Genomic DNA, 22,532 nt, shown 5'->3' with positions numbered 1-22,532 from the left:
TTCAGCAATGGTAAAGCTATTGAATGTCAAGGGGCGATGGTTACACTTTCCCTTGTTGGAGATGGCCATTGTCTTGCACTTTTTTGGCATGAATGTTACTTGCTACTTGTCAGCCCAACCCTGGATATTGTCCAGATCTTGCTGCATTTGGAAATGGAATGCTTAACTATCTCCGGATTCACAAATGGTGCTGAACATTGTGCAATCATCAACAAATAATCCTAGTTCTGACCTTATGATGGAAAGAAAATAATTTTTGAAGCAGCTGAAGATAGATAGGCCGAGGGCACTACCCTGAGGAACTGTGGCAATGATGTCCTGGAACTGAGATGATTGGCCTCCAACCACCACAACCATATTCCTTTGTGCCAGGTATGATCCTAAACAGCGGAGGGTTTTCCCCCAATTCCCATTGGCTCCAATTTAGCTAGGACTCCTTGATGCTATACTCAATTGCTGCCTGATGTCAAGGGCAGTCACTCACCTCACCTCTGAAATTCAGTTCTCTTTTTTATCTTTGAACCAAGGCTGTAATGAGGTCATGAGTGGCCCTGGCAGAACCCAAACCGAGCATTGGTGAACAGGTTATTGTTGAGTAGGTGCCATTTGGTTCCGGTTGCTGCTATGCCTACCTAGTTAGGTCGCATGTTCGGCAGCTCCCGCCGGGAACGGACTTTTGGGCTCTTCAGAGGGGCCCCAATGGCAATTGTTCGACGGCTTCCAGTGTGGGAAGGTGACAGCAATGTCCCCCCGACATTATATGGATTGGACCAGGAGTGGAGCGGTTAAAAAAGTGACCCCGGTGTAGCGGAAAGTGAGAGGAAGTAAAAGCAAGATGGCGGTGGGTGGAGACCAAGCAGCGTGGGCGCAGTGGTCGCAGGAGCAGCAGGAGTTTCTTAAACTCTGCTTTGAGGAGCTGAGGACAGAAATGCTGGCGCCATTGAAGGCGGCGATTGAGAAGCTTGTGGAGACCCAGAAGGCCCAAGGGACGGCGATCCGGGAGGTGCAGCAAAAAGCCTCGGAGAACGAGGACGAGATCTTGGGCCTGGCGGTGAAGGTGGAGACGCACGAGGCGCTGCACAAGAGGTGGGCGGAAAAATTTGAGGACCTGGAGAATAGGTCGAGGAGGAAGAATCTTCGGATTCTGGGTCTCCCTGAAGGAGTGGAGGGGCCCGATGCCGGGGCATATATGAGCACGATGCTCAATTCGCTGATGGGCGCGGGAGCTTTCCCGAGGCCCCTGGAGCTGGATGGGGCTCATCGGGTCCTGGCAAGGAGACCCAAAGCCAACGAGCCGTGAGGTTCCACCGTTTTATGGACAGAGAGTGTGTCCTGAGATGGGCCAAAAAAGAGCGGAGCAGCAGGTGGGAGAACACGGAGATCCGAATTTACCAGGACTGGAGTACGGAGATGGCGAAGAAGAGGGCTGGTTTTAACCGGGCTAAGGAGGTGCTCCATCGGAAGGGGGTGAAGTTCCGGATGCTGCAGCCAGCGCGATTGTGGGTCACGTTCCAAGATCGGCACCATTATTTTGACACGCCTGATGAGGCATGGAGCTTTATCCACACTGAAAAGTTGGACTCAAACTGAGGGTTTGTCGTGGGGGGATGTTTACTGTGTTTACTGCGTTTGGGGAATGTTCTTTTTGTTTTGGTGCTGGGTGGGGATGGGTGAATGGATTTGATGTGGGGGCTGTGGGAGAGTGTGGGTGTCGGTGTTGGAGGGGCAGGGCCCCGCAGAGGAAGAGTGGGAGTGGAGCCCCGGGGATGGGGAGTTGGGGTAAGGCCGCAAAAAGGAGCTACGCCAGAGGGGGCGGGGCCGGCTCAGGAAAGCGCAGGCTTTTTCCCGCGTTAGGGAAGGATGGGTGCGGGGCCGGGGGGGGGGGGGGGGGGGGGGGGCGGGGGGGGGGGGGGGCGGGGGGGCTGCTGGAGAGGAGCACACACTGACTGCCAAGGGGTGGGGAGATTCTCACACTGGGGGGTCGATGGAATGGCGGGAGAGGCCGGAGTCAGCAGGAATCAGCTGACTTACGGGTGTATCATGGGGGGAGCAAAATGGCTAGATGAGGATCTAGCGGGGGGGGAGGGGGGAGGAGGGGGGAACTGGATTGCTGCTGCATTGGCCAAAGTGGAGCTGGAAGGAGGAGAGGTAGTCGAGGCGGGAGTCCGCTGCCTGGGGGACTGGAGGGTGCGGGAGGCGCGGGCACGTGGCTGGCCTAGAAAAGGAGATGGCTAGTCGGCAAGGGGGTGGGGGGGGGCAGCAGCCCCCGATCCGGCTGATAACTTGGAATGTGAGGGGCCTGAACGGGCCGGTCAAGAGGGCCCGGGTGTTCGCGCACTTAAAGGGACTGAAAGCAGACGTGGTTATGCTCCAGGAGACACATCTGAAGGTGGCAGATCAGGTTAGGCTGAGAAAGGGATGGGTAGAGCAGGTCTTTCATTCAGGGCTGGATGCGAAGAACAGTGGGGAAGCGGGTGTCATTCGAGGCACTGAATATTGTAGTGGATAATGGAGGTCGATATGTGATGGTGAGCGGTAGGTTGCAGGGGGTGCGGGTGGTACTGGTGAACGTATATGCCCCGAATTGGGATGATGCCGGATTTATGAAACGCATGTTGGGTCGGATTCCGGATTTGGAGGTAGGAAGCTTGATAATGGGGGGGGGGGGGGGACCCAGCACTAGGTCCAGGACGGGTAAGGGGCCGGCTGCAGCCAAGGTGCTCAGGGGGTTTATGGACCAGATGGGGGGAGTGGATCCATGGAGGTTTGCCAGGCCGCTGGCCAGGGAAGTTTCCTTTTCCCACATCCATAGAGCCTACTCCCGGATAGATTTTTTCATTTTGAGTAGGGCGCTAATCCCGAAAGTGGAGGGAACGGAATATTCGGCCATAGCCATCTCGGACCACGCCTCACATTGGGTGGAGCTGGAGTTGGGGGAGGAGGGGGACCAGCGCCCGCTGTGGTGCCTCGATGTGGGACTGTTGGCGGATGAGGGGGTGTGCAGGCGGGTGCGGGGGTGTATTGAAAGATACTTGGAGGCCAACGACAATGGGGAGGTGCAGGTGGGGGTAGTCTGGGAGGCATTGAAGGCGGTGGGAGAGCTAATCTCCATTAGGGCCCACAGGGAGGAGAGAGAGAGGAGGGAGAGGGAGAGGTTGGTGGGGGAGATTTTAAGGGTGGACAGGAGGTATGCAGAGGCCCCCGAGGAGGGGCTACCTAGGGAGCGACGGAACTCCCAGACGGTATTCGACCTGTTGACCACGGGGAAAGCAGAGGCACAGTGGAGGAAACCGCAGGGGGCGGCGTATTAGTATGGGGAGAAGGCGAGTCGGATACTGGCACATCACCTTCGTAAGAGGGAGGCAGCGAGGGAGATTGGTGGAGTCAAGGATAGAGGAGGGAATACGGTGCGGAGTGCGGTGAGAATAAACAAGGTATTTTGGGACTTCTATGGGGATCTGTACAGGTCTGAGCCCCCAGCGGGGGAGGAGGAGATGCGACGATTCCTGGATCAGCTGAGGTTCCCGAGGGTGGAGGAGGAGGAGGTGGCTGGTTTGGGGTGCCGATTGGGCTGGTGGAGCTGGTTAAAGGATTGGGGAGCATGCAGGCGGGGAAGGCCCCAGGGCCGATGGGTTCCCGGTTGAATTTTACAGGAAATACGTGGACCTGCTGGGCCCGTTGCTAGTGAGGGCTTTTAATAAGGCGAGGGAGTGGGGGACCTTGCCCCCGACAATGTCCAGGGCGCTGGTTTCTTTGATCTTGAAGCGAGACAAGGATCCATTGCAATGTGGGTCGTATAGACCGATCTCGCTCCTCAATGTTGACGCTAAGTTGCTGGCGAAGGTGCTGGCTACGAGAATTGCGGACTGTGTCCCAGGGGTGATTCATGAGGACCAGACATGATTTGTGAAGGGTAGGCAGCTAAACACAAATGTGCGGAGGCTCCTCAATGTGATTATGATGCCCTCGGTGGAGGGGGAAGCGGAGGTAGTAGCAGCTATGGACGCAGAGAAGGCCTTTGATCGGGTGGAGTGGGAGTATCTTTGGGAAGTGTTGCGGAGGTTTGGGTTCGAGGAGGGGTTCATCAGTTGGGTCAGGCTGCTATATAGAGCCCCGGTGGCGAGTGTGGCTACGAACCGGCGGAGGTCGGAGTACTTTCGGCTGTACCGGATGACGAGCCAGGGGTGCCCCTTATCCCCCTTGTTTGCATTAGCAATTGAGCCGCTGGCCATGGCACTGAGGGAATCCAGGAAATGGACGGGATTGGTCCGGGGGGAGAGGAACACCGGGTGTCGTTGTATGCCTGTGACCTGTTGTTGTATGTTGCGGATCCAGTGGAAGGGATGGCGGAGGTCATGCGGATCCATAGGGAGTGTGGGGACTTTTCGGGGTATAAACTCAACGTAGGGAAGAGTGAGATCTTTGTGGTGCATTCAGGGGACCAGGGAAGGGGGATAGACAAGCTACCGCTGAAGAGGGCGGAAAGGAGCTTTCGGTACCTCGGGATCCAAGTAGCTAGGAGTTGGGGGGCCCTGCACAAGCTCAATTTGACGTGGTTGGTGCAGCAGATGGAGGAGGATTTTAAAAGATGGGATATGCTGGCACTCTCACTTGCGGGTAGGGTGCAGTCGGTCAAAATGACGGTTCTCCCGAGGTTTCTCTTTGTATTCCAGTGCCTTCCCATTTTGATCCCCAAGGCCTTTTTCAAACAGGTAAGCAGGAGCATCATGGGATTTGTGTGGGCGATAAGACCCCGAGGGTGAAGAGAGTGTTTCTGGAGCGTAGCAGGGACAGGGGGTTGCTGGCGCTGCCGAATTTGTGTGGCTATTATTGGGCAGCCAATGTGGCGATTATCCGTAAGTGGGTAATGGAGGGAGATGGGGCGGTGTGGAAGAGGTTAGAGATGACGTCCTGTATGGGCACAAGCCTGAGGGCGCTGGTGACGGCACCTCTGCCGCTCTCGCCGACAAGGTACACCACGAGTCCGGTGGTGGCGGCGACGCTGAAGATCTGGGGGCAGTGGAGGCGACACAGGGGCGAGGTGGGAGCCTCGGTTTGGTCCCCGATTCGGGAGAATCATCGGTTCATCCCGGGAAGGATGGATGGGGGGTTTCGGAGCTGGCATCGGGCAGGGAAGAATGGGGGACCTGTTCATCGATGGGCTGTTTGCGAGCCTAGAGGCGCTGGAGGAGAAGTTTGGGCTACCCCCGGGAAACGCTTTCAGGTACATGCAAGTGAGGGTGTTTGTGAGGCGGCAGGTGAGGGAATTCCCGCTGCTTCCGGCACGTGGGATTCAGGGCAGGGTGATTTCGGGTGTATGGGTTGAAGAAGGCAAGGTTTCGGCGATTTACTAGGAGCTGAAGGAAGAGGAGGAGGCCTCGGTGTAGGAGTTAAAGGGCAAGTGGGAGGAGGAGCTTAGGGAGGAGATAGATGAGTTCTGTGGGCTGATGCCCTGAGTCGGGTTAATTCTTCTTCCTCTTGCGCCAGCTTCAGCCTAATACAGTTCAAAGTTACTCACAGAGCGCATATGACAGGGGCGAGGTTGAGTAAGTTCTTTGAGGTGGAGGACAGATGTGGGAGGTGCTCGGGGAGCCCGGCAAACCACGTCCATATGTTCTGGTCGTGCCCGGCGCTGAATGGGTTTTGAAAGGGTTTTGCGAGGCCTATGTCCAAGGTGGTGAACACCCGGGTCAAGCCAAGGTGGGGATTAGCATTATTTGGGGTATCGGATGAGCTGGGAGTGCAGGAGGCGAAAGAGGCTGGTATTCTGGCCTTTGCGTCCCTGGTAGCTCGGCAGAGGATTTTGCTACTATGGAAAGATGCGAAGCCCCCTAGCGTGGAAGCTTGGATCAATGACATGGCAGGGTTCAACAAGCTGGAGAGGATAAAGTTTGCCTTGCGAGGGTCTGTGCAAGGGTTCCTCAGGCAGTGGCAACCGTTCCTTGACTATCTCGCGGGGTGTTAGGAGGAGATCAGCAGCAGCAGCCCAAGGGGAGGGGGGGTTTCTTTTGGGTGGCAATTGGGTGAAGGTGGGGGTTTTTCCCTATTTGTGTTTTTAAATGTTATATGGGGGGTTATTGTATATGGGTGAAATCCAATGTATAATTTCTGATTGTTGTGGTTTTTGTTTCTTTCTTCTTGTTGGAGGGGGGGGGCGGGGTTTGTTGAAAATTTGTTGACAATTTTGAATAAATATTTTTTTTTTTAAAAAGAGTGGGTGCCATTTGCTAGCACTGTTACTGACCCCTTCCATCATTTACTGATGATCGAGAGCAAACTGATGGGGCAGTAATCGACTGGATTGGTTTGTTCTGTTTTTTCTGTACAGGGCATAGCTGGGAAATTTTCACCCATCATTGAGGGTGGGGATATTGTGGAGTTCCCTCCTTCAATGAGTTGATTTATCGTTCACCGCCATTCACTATATGTGGCAGGACTGCAGAGGTTAGATCAGATCTGTTGGTTGTGGGATCACGTCTGTTGTACGTTGTTTGGCATTCAAGTAGTCCTGTGTTGTAGCTTCACCAGGTTGACACCTCATTTTTGGTATGCCTGATGTTGGCCCTGTAATGCCCTCCTGCACTCTTCATTGAACCAGGGTTGATCACCTGGCTTGGTGGTAATGGTAGAGTGGGGATATGCCAGTTGAAGATTGTGATTGAATACAATTCTGCTGCTGCTGATGGTCCATAGTGCCTCATGGATGCCCAGTCTTGAGTTGCTAGATCGGTTCCAAGTCTATCCCATTCAGCCACGGGGTTAGTGCCACACAACATGACGGAGGATATCCTCAATGTAAAGATGGGACTTTGTCTCCACAAAGACTGTGCGGTGAGCACTCCTACCGATACTGTCATAGACAGATGCATCTGCGGCAGGTGCGTCAGTGAGGATGAAGTCAAGTGTGTTTTTCTCTCTTGGTTCCTTCATCACCTGCCTTAGACCCAATCTAGCTGCTATGCCCTTTTGGACTTGGCCAGCTCAGTCTATGGTAGTGATACTGAGTCATTTTTGGTGATAGACATTGAAGTCCCCCACCCAGAGTACATTCTGCACCTTTCCACCCTCAGGGTTTCTTCCAAATTGTGTTCAACGTGGAGGAGTAGTGGTTCATTAGCTAAGAGGTGGGGTGAGGACGAGGCTTTGGGGTTGGGTGGGTGGGGAGCTGTGTTGCAGGAGATTTCCTTGCCCATGTTTGATCTGATGCCATAAGACCATAAGACCATAAGACAGAGGAGCAGAATTAGGCCACTCGGCCCATCGAGTCTGCTCCGCCATTCAATCATGGCTGATATGTTCTCATCCCCATTCTCCTGCCTTCTCCCCATAACCCCTGATCCCCTTATTAATCAAAAACCTATCTATCTCTGTCTTAAAGACACTCAGTGATTTGGCCTCCACAGCCTTCTGCGGCAAAGAGTTCCACAGATTCACCACCCTCTGGCTGAAGAAATTCCTCCTCATCTCTGTTTTAAAGGATCGTCCCTTTAGTCTGAGATGGTGTCCTCTGGTTCTAGCTTTTCTTACAAGTGGAAACATTCTCTCACATCCACTCTATCCACGCCTCGCAGTATCCTGTAAGTTTCAATAAGATCCCCCCTCATCCTTCTAAACTCCAACGAGTACGGACCCAGAGTCCTCAACCGTTCCTCATACAAGTTCTCCATTCCAGGGATCATTCTTGTGAACCTCCTCTGGACCCTTTCCAAGGCCAGCACATCCTTCCTTAGATACGGGGCCCAAAACTGCTCACAATACTCCAAATGGGGTCTGACCAGAGCTTTAAACAACCTCAGAAGTACATCCCTGGTCTTGTATTCTAGCCCTCTTGACATGAGTGCTAACATTGCTTTCTTAACTGCCGACTGAACCTGCACATTAACCATAAGAGAATCGTGAACAAGGACACCCAAGTCCCTTTGTGTTTTTGATTTCCTAAGCATTTCCTAATTTAGAAAATAGCCTAAATTCCTCTTTCCAAAGTGCATAACCTCACTCTTTTCCACAGTGTATTTCATTTGCCACTTCATTGCCCACTTTCCTAGCTTGTCAAAACCCTTCTGCAGCCCCCTTGCTTCCTCAATACTACCTGTCCCTCTACAGATCTTTGTATCATCTGCAAACTTAGCAACAGTGCCTTCAGTTCCTTCTTCCAGATCATTAATGTATATTGTGAAAAGTTGTGGTCCCAGCACAGACCCCTGAGGCACACCACTAGTCACCGGCTGCCATCCTGAAAAAGACATCTTTATTCCCACTCTCTGCCTTCTGCCAGTCAGCCAATCCTCTATCCATGCCAGGATCTTACTCTTAACACCATGGACTCTTAATTTATTTGACAATCTCCTATGCGGCACCTTGTCAAAGGCCTTCTGGAAATCTAAATAAAGCACGTCCACTGGTTCTCCTTTGTCCAACTTCCTTGTTACCTCTTCAAAGAACTCTAACAGATTTGTCAGACATGACCTCCCTTTGACAAAGCCGTGCTGACTCAGTCCTATTTTATCATGCACATCCAAGTACTTTGTGATCTCATCTTTAATAACAGACTCTGAAATCTTACGAATGATCAAAGTCAGGCTAACCGGCCTATAGTTTCCCTTCTTCTGCCTCCCTCCTTTCTTAAACAGGGGTGTTACATTAGCCACTTTCCAGTCCTCTGGGACCCTTCCTGCCTCCAGTGATCCCTGAAAGATCATCACCAATGCCTCCACAATTTCCTCAGCTATCTCTTTTAGGACCCTGGGGTGTAGTCTATCCGGTCCAGGTGACTTATGCACCTCCAGACCTTTCAGTTTCCCGAAAACCTTCTCCTTAGTGATGGCCACTGCACTCACCTCTGCCTCCTGGTTCTCCTGGAGCTCTGGCATCCCACTGGTGTCTTCCACCATGAAGACTGATGGAAAGTAACTATTCAGTTCGTCTGCCATTTCTTTGTTTCCTATTATTACTTCTCCAGCCATGTTTTCCAGTGGTCCAATGTCTATTTTTGCCTCTCTCTTCATGGGGTCCAGAGTCAATGTTGAGGACTCCCTGGGAAACTCTCTCCTTACTATGTACCACTGTGCCGCCACTTCTGCTGGGTCTGTCCTGCCATTGGGACAGGGCATACCCAGAAACTGTGAGGTGGGACACTGTCTGTAAGGTATGATTCTGAGAGTATAGGCTGTTGCTTCACTAGTCTGTGAGACAGCTGTCCCAATTTCAGCACAAGCCCCCAGAGGTAAGGAGGACTTTGCAGGGTCAACATGGCTGATTTTGCCATAATTGATTCAGGTGCCTGGATTGATGCGGGGTAGTTCATCTAGTTTTATTCCTTTTTATTAACTTTGTTGCAGTTTGGTACAACTGAGAGGCTTGCTGCACTATTTCAGGGGACAGTTAAGAATCAACCACATTGCTGTGGGTCTAGAGTCACATGTAGGCCAGACCAGGTAAGGTCAGCAGATTTCCCTCCCCCAAGGACATTAGTGAACCAGATGGGTTTTTTTAAGTGACAATTAACAGTGGTTTTGTGATCTTCATTAGACTTTTAATTCCAGATTTTTATTGAATTCAAATTCCACCATCTGCCGTGCCACTGCCTACCCAGTGCAGAGTAAACAAGAACAATACCATCATTAGGAGGATTAGTAACTCATTCTGAATGTCATGGGTCCTCGATCCCTGGGTCAAGTACATGGGTGTTACATAAATACCAGAATACATAAAGGACAGAAAGTTAGCATGTAAGTATAGCAAGCAATCAGGAAAACAAAGTCTGTTAGCCTATTTTTTTTCAACAAAGGAACTGGAGTGCAAGAATAAAATAATCTATTACAATAGTACTTGGTGAGACAACACTCCAAGTATTGGTTTCCTCACCTAAGAAAGTATACTGGCCTTAGAAGAAATGCTAAGAAGGTTTACTACACTGATACTTGGGATAAGGAGATTGTTCCATGTAGAGAGCTCGAGTAGAATACGCCTATATTCCCTGGTTTAGATGACCAGGAGGTGATTCATTGAAAAGTATAACATTCTTCGGGGCTTAATATGGTAGATGCTAGGAGGATAATTTTCCTGGTTGGGATGTCTAGACCTAGAGGGTCAAAGGGCAGGATATCCAGCCCTTAGCACTGGCGGGATCTTCCAGTCCCACCGAAGTCACCCCTGCGGTGGGTTCCCCAGCGGAGGACTTCAATGGGACCATCCCATCCCGGTAATGGCCAATGGCCTGACGCATCCGTTGTGGAAAAGCCCGCCACAGGGTTGTGTAAATTCACAGTCTCAGAATAAGAGTTCAGTCACTTACAGCTGAGATGAAGTGAAATGTATTCACTCAGAGGGTTGTGAACCTTTGGAATTCCCTGTCGCATAGAGCTGCAGATGATCAGTCATGGTGTGTATTCAAGAAAGAGAGTGATAGATTTTTGGGTACGAGGGGAATTTAGGGAAATGCAAGTAATGCAGGAAGGTGAGGTGAGGTTGAGGTCAAAGACCAGCCACAATCTTGGTAAATGGCAGAGCAGGCTCAAGGGTTGAGTCGTCTGCTCCTGCTGCCTTTGATAGTCTCTTGGTCGTACAAAACTTGAATATTGCTATAAAAAGACACATTGTTAAAAATACATCTTGCGCTCATCAGGGCAGATTTGCAAGAATACCAAATCTCAAATGGAACAACAATTTATATTGCATGAAAAGAGGGTGCTGAGTGGTAGCAAGCAGGGCTCTTTTTGGTAGAGGTGTTCCCATGGGGAACGAACGAAGGAATGACTGCCCCCAAGCTCGGAGTTTACTCTTCACTGGTGCATTCTCCACTACAAATCAGAGTTCACTTGCCAACCAATCAGTACCACCTTTTCATGCAGTGTAAATTTCTGTTCCCTGTGAGATTTCTTATGAATCTGTCCTGATGTGTACAATATGAAAAGCTTTGATGGTAAATCTGTTTTTTGAGCAATACTCAATTTTTTGTATTCTTCCATACAGGTGTGTGGACAAAATTACGAACCAATTGCAGAGGAAAGAACAGGACGGTGGTCTTGCGAGCAGAATACGAGGTGCAAGTCCTGGAATCATTCCGGCACCGAAGACCATTCAGCCCATCGAGTTCAGGCCAACTCTCGGTAGAACAATACAGTCAGCTCCATTTCATCATCCGATCCTGGAACTCTTCAATTTTCATTACGTCAAGTTCCCATCCAATTACCATTTGAAATAAATATCTCCATATCTACCATAAGCAGCAAGTTCTGGTCATTATCATTCATTCTGTAAAAACAAAAGTTCTTCCTCACACCATTCCAGCATCTCTTGCCCAAAACCTTAAATCTGCACTCCCTGGTCCTTGCACCATCAAGGGTAAGGACCTCTGAATTACACTGTTAGGAGTAACAGCCATGATATTTTTAAGATGGTGTAGATGTGGGAGGTTAATATAGTAATCTCTAGATTCGACTATTTTAATACATACCTGCTAGTCGTCAATAAACTTCAGTTTGTCTAAACTCTGGTACTCGTATATTAACTTGCACCGAGTTCCATGTGCCTATCATTCCTGTGTTCATGATCTACGTTGGTTCCCAGTCTCCTCAATTCTAAAATTCTCTTTGGTGTTTTCAAATCACTCCATGGCCTATCTCTTCACTATCTCCATATACTCCTCCAGCCCTGCTGCATTCTGGCTCTGTGGGAAGGATTCCTGCCCCATCCCGCCGACTTCAGCCCCAGGTCTCTGACTCTTCACTGGAGGTCTGACTGTAGGATCCGAGGGATTCATTCTGTAGATGGGAGAAAGAGGTTTGGATGGAACTGGTCAAGTGAGCAGCAGTAGTGCAATCGCTCATACCTGGTTCCCCTTACAGTGCCCCAAAAGGTTCAATGACCGCAAGAGCAGGGAAGGTGAGCAATGTCCCACTTGAGTGCCAGCCCTGACACTCTGGTCCCAACATCCGTGTACAAAGCACTCCTCAGACCAATGTACCATGCAGCTCTATTCATTTACCTCTCTCCAGGCACCTTCTCATCCTCATCTGAACAGCCATCATTCACACTAACCTTCATCTTATTGACATCTCACACTCATTCCTCACAGTCCACAAATGTTCAGCAGGATTCTCCATTCCTGAAGAGGAGAATCACGGAAGCCCCGGAGAATACCGGGTCGGGCCCACTAATGATATGCAAACGGTGTTTACTGTACGTGCGTTGCAGAATGCATTGACACCACTGCCGAGGTGACGGAGAATTGCGATTTGGAGTCGGACCCGATTCTCCGCTCAATCGCGTTTACCGATTTCAGCACACAACTCCAGGAAGAGGTAGAGGGCTAGAAGTGGTTCTCCAGTGATAGCCACCTTGATGTCAATTTTTTTTTTAATTTAGAGAACCCAATTCAGATTTTCCAATGAAGGGGCAATTTAGCGTGGCCAATCCACCTACCCTACACATCTTTGGGTTGTGTGGGGAGAATGTGCAAACTCCACATGGACAGTGCAGTGACTCAGAGCAGGGATCGAACTTGGGACGTCAGCGCCATGAGGCAGCAGTTCTAACCTCAAGTTCGATCCCAGGCCCCGGTCACTGTCCGTGTGGAGTTTGCACATTCTCCCTGTGTCTGCGTGGGTCTCACCACCACAACCCAAAAAGATGTGCAGGGAGGTGAATTGGACATGCTAAATTGCCCCTTAATTGGAAGAAAAGAATTGGGTACTCTAAATTTATTTAATACAAAGAAGTTGGCTGAGAGATAGGAAACAGAGGGTAGGTATAGATGGGTATTTCTCAGATTTAAGATGATTTGAAAGTGGTGTTCACAGAGCTCAGTGTTGGGACCCTTGCTTTTTCTGATTTATATAAATGATTTAGAAGTGGGTGTTGAGAGCAAAATCTCTTTTTAAAAATGTATTCATTGATGGGATGAGGCATCGCTGGCTGGAGCAGCATTTATTGCCCATCCCTAAGGGCATTTAAGAGTCATCCACATTGCTGTGGGTCTGGAGTCATATAGGCCAGACAAGGATGACAGATTTCCTTCCCTAAAGGACATTAATGAACCAGATGGGTTTTTTCAACAATTGACAATGGTTTCATGGTCACCATTAGACTTTTAATTCCAAATTTTGAGCGACTTCAGAGGGACATTGACGAGTTGGCCAAATGTGCAGATAACTGGCAGATGAACTTCAATGCAGCAAAGTTTGAGGTAATGCATTTTGGTAGAAGAAACATGGGCAGACAATACAGGCTCAATGGTACAACTTTGAGGGGAGTACAGGAGCAGGGGGACCTCAGTGTTCAAGTGCATACTTCTCTCAAGGTGGCCAGACAAGTTGTACCAGTTGTTAAGAAGGCTTATAGCATCCTTGGGTTTACAAATAGAGGCACAGGTTATAAAAGCAAGGAAGCGATGCTGCACCTCTACAAATCATTGGTCAGACCACATTTGGAGTATTGTGTTCAGTTCTGGGCACCTTATTTAAGGAAGGATGTTAAAGCCCTGGAGAGAGTTCAGAGGAGATTTACGAGAATGATACCACGAATGAGGGATTTTAGGTACAAGGAAAGATTGGAGAATTGGGCTTGTTCACCTTGGAGCAGAGAATATTGGGCACTGGATTGGGGATGGTCGACACTGGATTGGGCAGCACAGTAGCACAGTGGCTAGCACTGCTGCCTCACAGCTCCAGGGTCCCAGGTTCAATTCCGGCCTTGGGTGACTGACTGTGCGGAGTCTGCACTTTCTCCCCGTTTCTGGGTGGGTTTTCTACGGTTGCTCCGATTTCCTCCCACAGTCCAAAGGTGTGCAGGTTAGGTGGATTGATCATGCTAAATTGTCCATTAGTGCCCAAAAGGTTAGGTGGGGTTACTGGGTAATGGGGATAGGGTGGGGCGTGGGCTTAAGTAGGGTGCTCTTTCCAAGGGCCGGTGCACACTCAATGGACCGAATTACCTCCTGCTGCACTGTAAATTCTATGATTCTGTTTCCACTAGTTGGTATGTCAGTGACTAGGGGTCACGATTTCAAGATGGTCAGCAAGAGAACGAGGAGTGAGATGAGGAGAAACTACTTTACTCAGAGTTGTTAGGGTTTAGAATGCGCTGCCTGGGAGAGTGCTGGAGGTGGATTCCATAGGAGGTTTCAAAAAAGAACAGGATATATATTTGTAAGTGATGAATTTAGAGGGCTACAGAGATGGGGCTGGGAAATGGGAGTAGCTAGGTTGCTTTTTTGGGAGCCGGTGTAGACACAATGGGCCGAATGGCCTCCTTCTGTGCTGTAAATAACAATTAACAAAACAAAGCTTTCAGTATCATTCATCAATTGTCCCCTGCTGTGCACTCCCCTTCTTGACCCCGGTGAGTTCTACACACCTGTTAAAGCCCGAATTAAGTGATTATTTAAATGGCTGATATGGAAGCTGCATGGGAGTTGCCCATTTAACTCCAAACGCCTCTGGTGATATCCAGATGTGAGTAATGTCAAGTTGGGTTTCTGATCCACTGGCATCTCTGGAGATTTAAACTTCTCTTACACCCAAACCTGTACCCCCTTCTGTTATCATCATTGTGGGCCATTAGTGAGGTTGTCCTTAGTCATGATTATTAGATACTGCTGGAGGTTAGGCTGTTGGTACTTTTTACCTTTTATTGAACATTCCAGTGACCATGCACATTACACTAACAAGCACATTACAAGACGTAGCATGAGGCTTCACATAGAACTATCTCTCGTTACACCTGTTGTCATGTCACCTGACATCATTGATGCTTTCGCATTAATGCTATTTACAGATTTAACATTAACTCTTTATACTGTCTCTCTCCCCCCACCCCCACCCCTCCACCCCCAGCACATCAGCATGTCTTTACCTCCATTACATACATTATTGACATTATCTTACATCTCTCCTCGAAGTCTGTGCCTTCATCCCTGGTTCAGAGACAAGCATTGTGGTGGTTCCACCAATCTCCCTGGATCTTGTTCTCGCAGAGGTTGCATAGGGTTTAAGTTCTCCATGTTCTCTCTCGAACTCTGTATGTGAATCATCAGAAATTATTAGCTCTCTGATCAAGTTACGTCCCTAATGATCTGGGTAGTTGATCCATTCCATTGATGGTCATCTTATTGTAGATACAAGTGTGTTTTTATTTCTTCTAACCATTATGGCCATAGTAGACATTAATTGCTGAGCAAACCAAATCCCAAAGGGAAACTTGACTTAGGGGCAAACCCTTTTTTTATTGTATTCTGAAAATGAAAAGAAAACATACTGATTTCAGGAGCATGAAATCCAGTAACATTTTGGGGATTTTAAAATTAAAAGTATAAATTTATTAACGAGGAGAAAAGAAAAAGTAAACACAAAATCACAGTTACACAGTTAAAATTAGTCTTCCAAAACATTCCCCCAAAAAGCCTCCCTACTTGGTAAGACCCACGAGTAAACACCACCTAGGCAAGACTTCCTTATAGAAGGTTAAATATAAAAATCCAAGATGTGGAGATGCTGGCGTTAGACTGGGGTGAGCACAGTAAGAAGTCTTACAACACCAGGTTAAAGTCCAACAGGTTTGTTTCGATATCACTATCGAAATATTTAACATTATTTAGTGATAAAAATCCAAGGCAAAGTTGCTTTCAGTTTAATAAGGCATGCCACATTACCACTCAAGCTTTATTCCACTCTACTGTGGAAATCCAAAATTTCAGAACAAGGCTACGTTTTGTATTCTCAACACTTTTATGGCTTGGCTATATGGCTGATTCAAAACTGTACCTCTTTCAACCCAAAGCTATTCATAACAGGGTTTCCTCACACATCAAACCCTTAAGCTCTCAATGTCTCTTCTTCAGTTTCCTTTTTACCTTTCATCTAAGATTTCAATGCCTTCAGCATTTCTATGAACTTAACGTTTCCAAAATATAAACATCTTCCATATTTTCTGTGGCCCCACTTTGAGGTCAAATAAAATTCAATAAACTTCCCTTGTTCACTTATGAAACTTTTGAAACCTATAAAAACCTTTTACTCCCCTTTGAAATTTAACAACTGAGAATAACAGAACCCAAGGTATCTCCAAAAGCAAATTTCTAAACTTGGCCTATTTATTAGTTTAACCACTTGACTAAGAAGTCTCATCATAAATGCAAGCATTTAGCACCTTTACTCCTTATTCCTCAAAATGTCCAGACAAAAAGTCTCCATTAATATTTCCCCAGCTTAATTAAATAATTCACACGCACACAGCCTCCTTTACAGAATAACACAAAATTCCCCATAATATTTTTTAAATTAACATCCATTTTCACACTCACTATTCCATTTTCATTCTCTAAAAGGTAAGACTGCAGACTTACTGTTTTTTTCCAAAATTTGGCGTTAACGACTCTGGTCATCATTCCATACCTGGTTGGAGTTCTGTAAATCCTGCACTCTAAGAACACGTATTATAGTTTCTGGTTTGATTTGCATGATACTCATCCTGCTTCTCTCTTACTCTCTCCATACCTGCTGCTCTGAGATATGGCAGAAGCATATCCATAGTTGTCTTCCCATTAGTGTTCTGATGGAGTCAATGCATTCTGGGGTTGTGTCGTTCAACTGTACCAAGTTGATGTTATCATTTTTCTTCAACAAAGCCTTTACAGTGCTTGTTCCTCTTTCAACCTCTCCATGTTTCACAGGTGTCTGGGTGAACTAGCCATGCAGACAAACAAATACGTTTCTGTAAATTGCTCAATACATTAGTTTGCAAACCGTGGACCATTCTCTGAAATGACTAGAACGGGAATGTCATTTTTTCCATAGAATCCCTACAGTGCAGAAGGAGGCCATTGAGCCCATCAGGTCTGCACTGACCCTTGGAAAGAGCACCCTACCTAGGCCCACACCCCCACCCTGTCAATGTAACCCAGAAACCCCACCTAACCTTTTGGACACTAAAGGGCAATTTATCATGGCCTATCCACCTAACCTGCACATCTTTGGACTGTGGGAGGGAACCAGAGCACCCGGAGGAAACCCACGCAGACACTGGCAGAAAGTCTTTTGTGGCAAAAATGTATTTTCATAATTTAATTGTTTCTGAGGCTGTACCATGAAGACATTTAGCGTCTATCTGTCTGGAGTAATAGCCAACAACTATGAGAAATGTTTTCTCATTGAGGGCAAAAAGATCCATTCCGAGACATTCCCATGCTCCTGGCAGTGGACGGATGGTTGCAGCAGCTCAAAATAATTTCCTCTGATGAATTTGAGATCCCTGGTCACCAAATGAATTATGCCCTCTGGCACGACACTTTGTAGCACCCAGATTACCTGGTATATCCTTTGATGGATCTCAAGCCTGAGGATTTTTGGTATAACCAATCTCTCAGCTCATAAATCAGCAGATCCTCCACAACACTGAGATAGCTTCATTGCTCAAAGTATTACTTTAGGATGAGATTATGGCCATCATTGTTGCAGTACCCCTAATTTTAGCACATTGTTCATCTGTGCTTTGTGCCTTTCAATTTTCATTTCACTTCTGTGTTATTGCTGGTAGATATTTTGTGGACAATGAGATAAAGGGCTCTAAATCTTTAACAGAATTTACCTCTTCAGGTTTTTCAACAGGAATGCATAACCATGTGTTTGCTGTTGTCTGTTGCTTTGCTAAGTCAAGTTTACCCTTCTATTTCTGGCCTGATGTAAGCTGCCCTTCCAGGCAATGACCTTGTGGTTATTTCAACTGCTGTTAATATAAAATCTTCTGTCTGGCTCCTTTGAGGTTTTCCAATTCATCTACTTTTATAGATGAGTTGTAGATCTATGCAAACCTTTTGGCTTAACAGTGAACACTTTTGGTTTTGAATCACATACAAAGGGCGCGATTCAGTGGACTTAAAACTTTTGGGCAAGCTTGACGGGGTGATTCTCAGCGGTTCCATCTATTTGCTGTTTGTTTTGGCCTCGGAGTTTTGCCCCACCAAGGCTGCACTTAGATTTCCGCTGGTGATCTGATCTTACTTAGGGCATCCTCGTGGCAAGTGTGAACACCACACTATGGAGTGGCTGAGGACTCCCCCTTCACCTCCCCAACCTTTATGAGGCCCCTTCACTCCCCAACCTTCCATGGGCAAGGCTCCCCTCAGGCCCTGACCCTTGGCAGTGCCAACCTGGCACCCGGGTACTGCCGCTGGCAGTGTCAATGAGGCACCTTGGCAGTGCTGGGTGAGTGCCAAGGGACTGCCCTTCCCTGCCCCTGACCACTCTTGGTGGTGAGGGGGCTCCAATGGTCTCGGAGACTCCAAGTGGTCATCATGAATGGTGTCCGCTTGTGGAGACGTACTAATCTGTACCTGGTTGAGACCTTGCCAGTATGGCCAGTGACTCCCTGGCACTTGGTAAATGCAGCTTCAGCATATTTAAATGTGCCTAATGTTTCATTTAAATATCATTATCTGGATCATGCCCAGTGAGGGTGTGATCCAGATCATGCCGAGCGCTGTGAGTCGGGTGGCCTGTGATCGGCTTAGCGTCGGGCGTGGAGCCTGATTTGGGCCTCTCCCACAGCAGATGCAACTCGTTGGCTGAATTGTGCCCACATTAACAACTCCCACACCCTCATCATTCTCTCTGCACAAAGTCTCCTTGTCACCTCAAATAAATACACCATTTTACTCTCTAACTTCTGACTGCCTTACTAATTGCACAGCTTTTGTTAGGGTCAAATGTTCTGTGCCTGGTAAACCTTCAATGCCAGTTCTGCCATTTCAAGGCTTGATCCAAGCCTTCCACATGGTTCAAACACTCTGGTAAATGTAAGGTTTGCCTTCCTTCACTCTTGCCTTTCTCCAAGATCTGTTGGCTTTTTCTCCCACCCTGTTCTTGACCCGCAGTGGTTTCTGTTGCTGCTTCTTCCGGTTGCTGGGTTCTTTACTTGGTGCCTTTCCCATTGTGTTTTCCGCGGTCACCATCTGTTATCATTGCTGTGGGTCTTAAATTAAGTTGTTCTTAAGTCAGGATTGACAGATGCTGCTGGAGCCTCGGCTGTTGGTAAACTTTATCTTTTTATTAAACATTTTATTCTGTACATTACAAGATTTAGCACAAGGCTTCACATAGAACTACCTCTCAGCATATTCTGTTGCCATGTGCTCTTACATCACTGATGATGGATACGTCTTATTTACAGTTTGTATTTCTTCATGTGGCCCAATGCCATATTTTATTTGCTAACGCTTCTGCAACTTACATTGTGGACCTTGTGTTGCCCTATTATGTATTTTATTTTATTTCCTATTCTTTTCATGTACTTAATGATCTGTTGAGCTGCTCGCAGAAAAATATGTTTCACTGTAATTACACAGGCAAAAAGACTAACAGCAGAGAAAGTGAGAAAATAAAATAATATAGTATTGGATCTGAGACAATTATTCAGCAGGTAAGTGTGCAGAGTATATGAACATAGAAGAAAAAATTTGGCAAAATAAATAAATACATCAGCCTAAGGTTGTGTTAAGGATGGGGAGAGATTGTGGGATACATTTTCCCCCTTTCCTGCTCGCCTCCCATTCGTGCAGGATGCCATCAGGGACAGCTTTCCCATTGGTTCATATTGGAAATGTCATTTACATGCATTAGCATGCCACAAATACTCATTGAAACCTCAGCTTGCCGGAATTCCAACCATCTCCCAGCGGGAAATTAGACCGATCTAAATCATGACCGCATATAACTGGAGTGCAGCAGTCCACCCTCACTTCACTCCTGACTGTGAGGTGAGTGCAGCATTCAAAGCCTGCCTACATTAGGACTGCGCCAGTTCCTCAGTGTACACTGGTTATGGCTGTTTGGTGCTTCTGCTCACCGTGGCTGACCCAGGTGTTGAGCTGGGCTTCTCCGAGTGGCTGCTCTGACAGGAGAGTATTGTGTGCTGTAGGTCTCCAGCAGGCTGCACTCTACAATGCAGACCAGCATGGTAACCTGGTGGTGGGGGGAATGACGTGAGAATAAAAGGGGTTTGGTAGGGTTGAGGGGAGAATGATGGCAACCAGAAGGAAGACTGGGTGTGAGGAAGCTGGAACCTGACATGGAACAGTAGAACGCAGACACAGAAGAAGGTGGATTGAATTTGATTTTCATGAAGGGGAGGACATGTAGACTCTAGAATATGAAAGGGCGGGGGAGGATTGGTGTGGCATAAGAGGGATGGGTAGCACAGAAACTCATGGTGGGGGGGAAGGAAACAATGTTCCAATCGTTCATTAAGGACCCAGAGAAACGAGTGAAGAACAGTCATTGTCCATACACAGGGGCCAAGAGATCAGTGTGAAAGATTAAAGGCCGTGCTGGGGCTCTGTGGGCCATGCTTCATGGATGTCCATAGCACACATGTCATGTTCACACTCTGAGGGGCAAGGTCTATGTGCCCAATGGGAATCAGGCACAGTTTGGTGTGCAGGACGTGGTCATAGTCGCATACTCGGTGATGATGGGGATGTCAGGCACGATACTCAGCTGTGGATGGGACGGTCATGGTTAGGGGAGGCATCCGTAGTCTGTCAGTGAGGATAAGGTAATAATGGGGGGCACCCAAAGCTCTCCTGGGGGAATCACCTCTGTACGTCACCATACACAGGGCCTCAAGGTGGGAGGAGTGAGGTCCACATAGGATATGGTAGTCCCAACTTACCTGAGCACGATGGGGGCGGGGGAAATCTTTCGACATCCTGCAAAGTCTGGTGCAACCATAAAAATCAGGCTCAAATGTATGGTACAATTGTGGCTATCTTTGCAGGGCTAATTCCCACTTAAACCATTGGTCATCGCCAAGAGGTTCAGGTTCCACAAGCGTAATTAACAAGAAGGTACATCAATCACACAATTCGTAGCTACATTTTAATAATATTAGCTGGATTTTGTGAATTTGGAGATTATTGAATGACACCATTAGAGACAGGGTAGTGTGTGTGTTAAGAAGCAAAGCTATCCAGAAAAGGCTACTAACAGGAAGCAACTTAAAACCTAAAGAAGGCTTTAGAAGTTGAGATCTCTATGGAACTAGCAGCAATTAAGCTCAAGCACTAAAGTCCACGAGGTATTGGCTGAAACCCAAACACCAACACAAGTTCGAAATTGCCATCAATGTGCAAAAAAAAGACACACAGCAACTGATTGCAGGAATAAAGATGCAAAATGCAAGATTTGTGGTAAAAAGGGGCACATTGGACATGCGTGTTGGAGAAAGAAACAACAAGTTTCAAACAATATTTAATAAAGCAAAAGCCAGATACATCAAATGAAAAATTGAATAGAGGGGAAAGTAGCCACGTGATGAAAAAAGGGCACGAAAAGGGGCCAGAGTCACAGTCAGATGACGATCTGTCATTGAACGTCCTGGCCATTGCTGGTGCAACCAACCATTACTAGGTCACTCCTTTACTGAGCGGACAACTTGTGAAAATTAAGGTGATGCCGTTTCATTGGTACCAAAATGTTTACCAGGACAGACTGCAACATGTTGCCTTAAAATCTCAAAGATAACATTTAAAACCTACACCAGGTAAGTAGTGCTGTTGACGTGCCATATCGAGGGGCTGTAAATGTTGACTAAACATACAAACTGCAGACTTGTCCCTACACATTGTTAAAGGTATCCAACTTGGCTGGAGAGAATCAAGCTAAACTGGGCCGAGGCAAATCTCATTTCAGATGCCGAGCAGGCCCAACTAAAAACCTAAGGGAACAGAAAGTAGCAGCTGCTGAAAAAGCTCTAAATGCAGCTGTGGTCAAGGCTCAAGCTAGTAGTGTTGGGACCAAGATGACAAAAGCTCAGAATACTGTAACAAATGTGGTTCAGGATCAAGAACCAAAGGGTCACAAGCTTACGGAAGATGCCAATGAATGCTTTGACAAAAATAAGGTCAAAAGTATTCTGAAAAATCTGGTCCTTATCAGCTTCCTCTGAGATGGTCTGTGGACAGAGAGAAGAGATAGATTTAGTTCATGAACAGGCTGAATACAACATTCCTGGCCACTCACTGTGAAAATCAGAATGTGATCAACTCATGACGGGCTCACATGTATTGCTTCGTGGAGAGGCCAATCTCGCCTTTCCCACAGGAGCGAATGTTGCCCTCTGGCAACTCAGCGACATCCTCTTCAAAATTGGAAAGATCATAATATCTGTCCTCCAGTCTGGGATCTCTCCTCCTTGTTGTGGGCAAGCTTGGCCTGCATGAAGACAAAGGGATGGGATATGATGAGCCGGGCTGGAGGAGAGTTTGGGAAGTGTACATGCCTGCTGTGTGTGCTGAGCCCTCACCAGTAAGGGCTGAGGATGGAGTTTGTGCAGCATGCTAGATGAGATGCTGGTAAATAGGCTTTCAATGCTGATAAATTCTCTGCTGACATTTTGTGAGATGTCTGAGCTGAGTGACATTGAGTGCATGTTGCCATTAAGAGAGTGTGTGTTTAGGGTGAGCTGAATGATGAAATACCTGGCGGTGTGGATGAGACCATTCAGCCTCTTCCTGCACTGAATGGCATGTCTCAGATGGG

General features: G+C 47.6%; 1 protein-coding gene across 1 annotated transcript in view; it reads left to right on the top strand.

Annotated features, from left to right (window-relative positions):
- Nucleotides 1-21,939, top strand: part of hsf5 (heat shock transcription factor family member 5) — a 294,360-nt gene extending 272,421 nt beyond the window's left edge. The window contains exons 7-9 of the mRNA XM_072470123.1: nt 10,972-11,121; nt 17,533-17,677; nt 21,625-21,939. Coding sequence (XP_072326224.1) covers nt 10,972-11,121; nt 17,533-17,677; nt 21,625-21,939 — 610 coding nt within the window. The remainder of the gene's footprint in view (nt 1-10,971; nt 11,122-17,532; nt 17,678-21,624) is intronic.
- Nucleotides 21,940-22,532: the final 593 nt, after the last annotated feature.

Source organism: Scyliorhinus torazame, chromosome 12 (genome assembly GCF_047496885.1).
Source record: "Scyliorhinus torazame isolate Kashiwa2021f chromosome 12, sScyTor2.1, whole genome shotgun sequence".
NCBI classification, from domain to species: Eukaryota; Metazoa; Chordata; class Chondrichthyes; order Carcharhiniformes; family Scyliorhinidae; genus Scyliorhinus; species Scyliorhinus torazame.
Note: the sequence above shows the minus strand (reverse complement) of the source record. Positions and strands in the feature narration are given on the sequence as shown.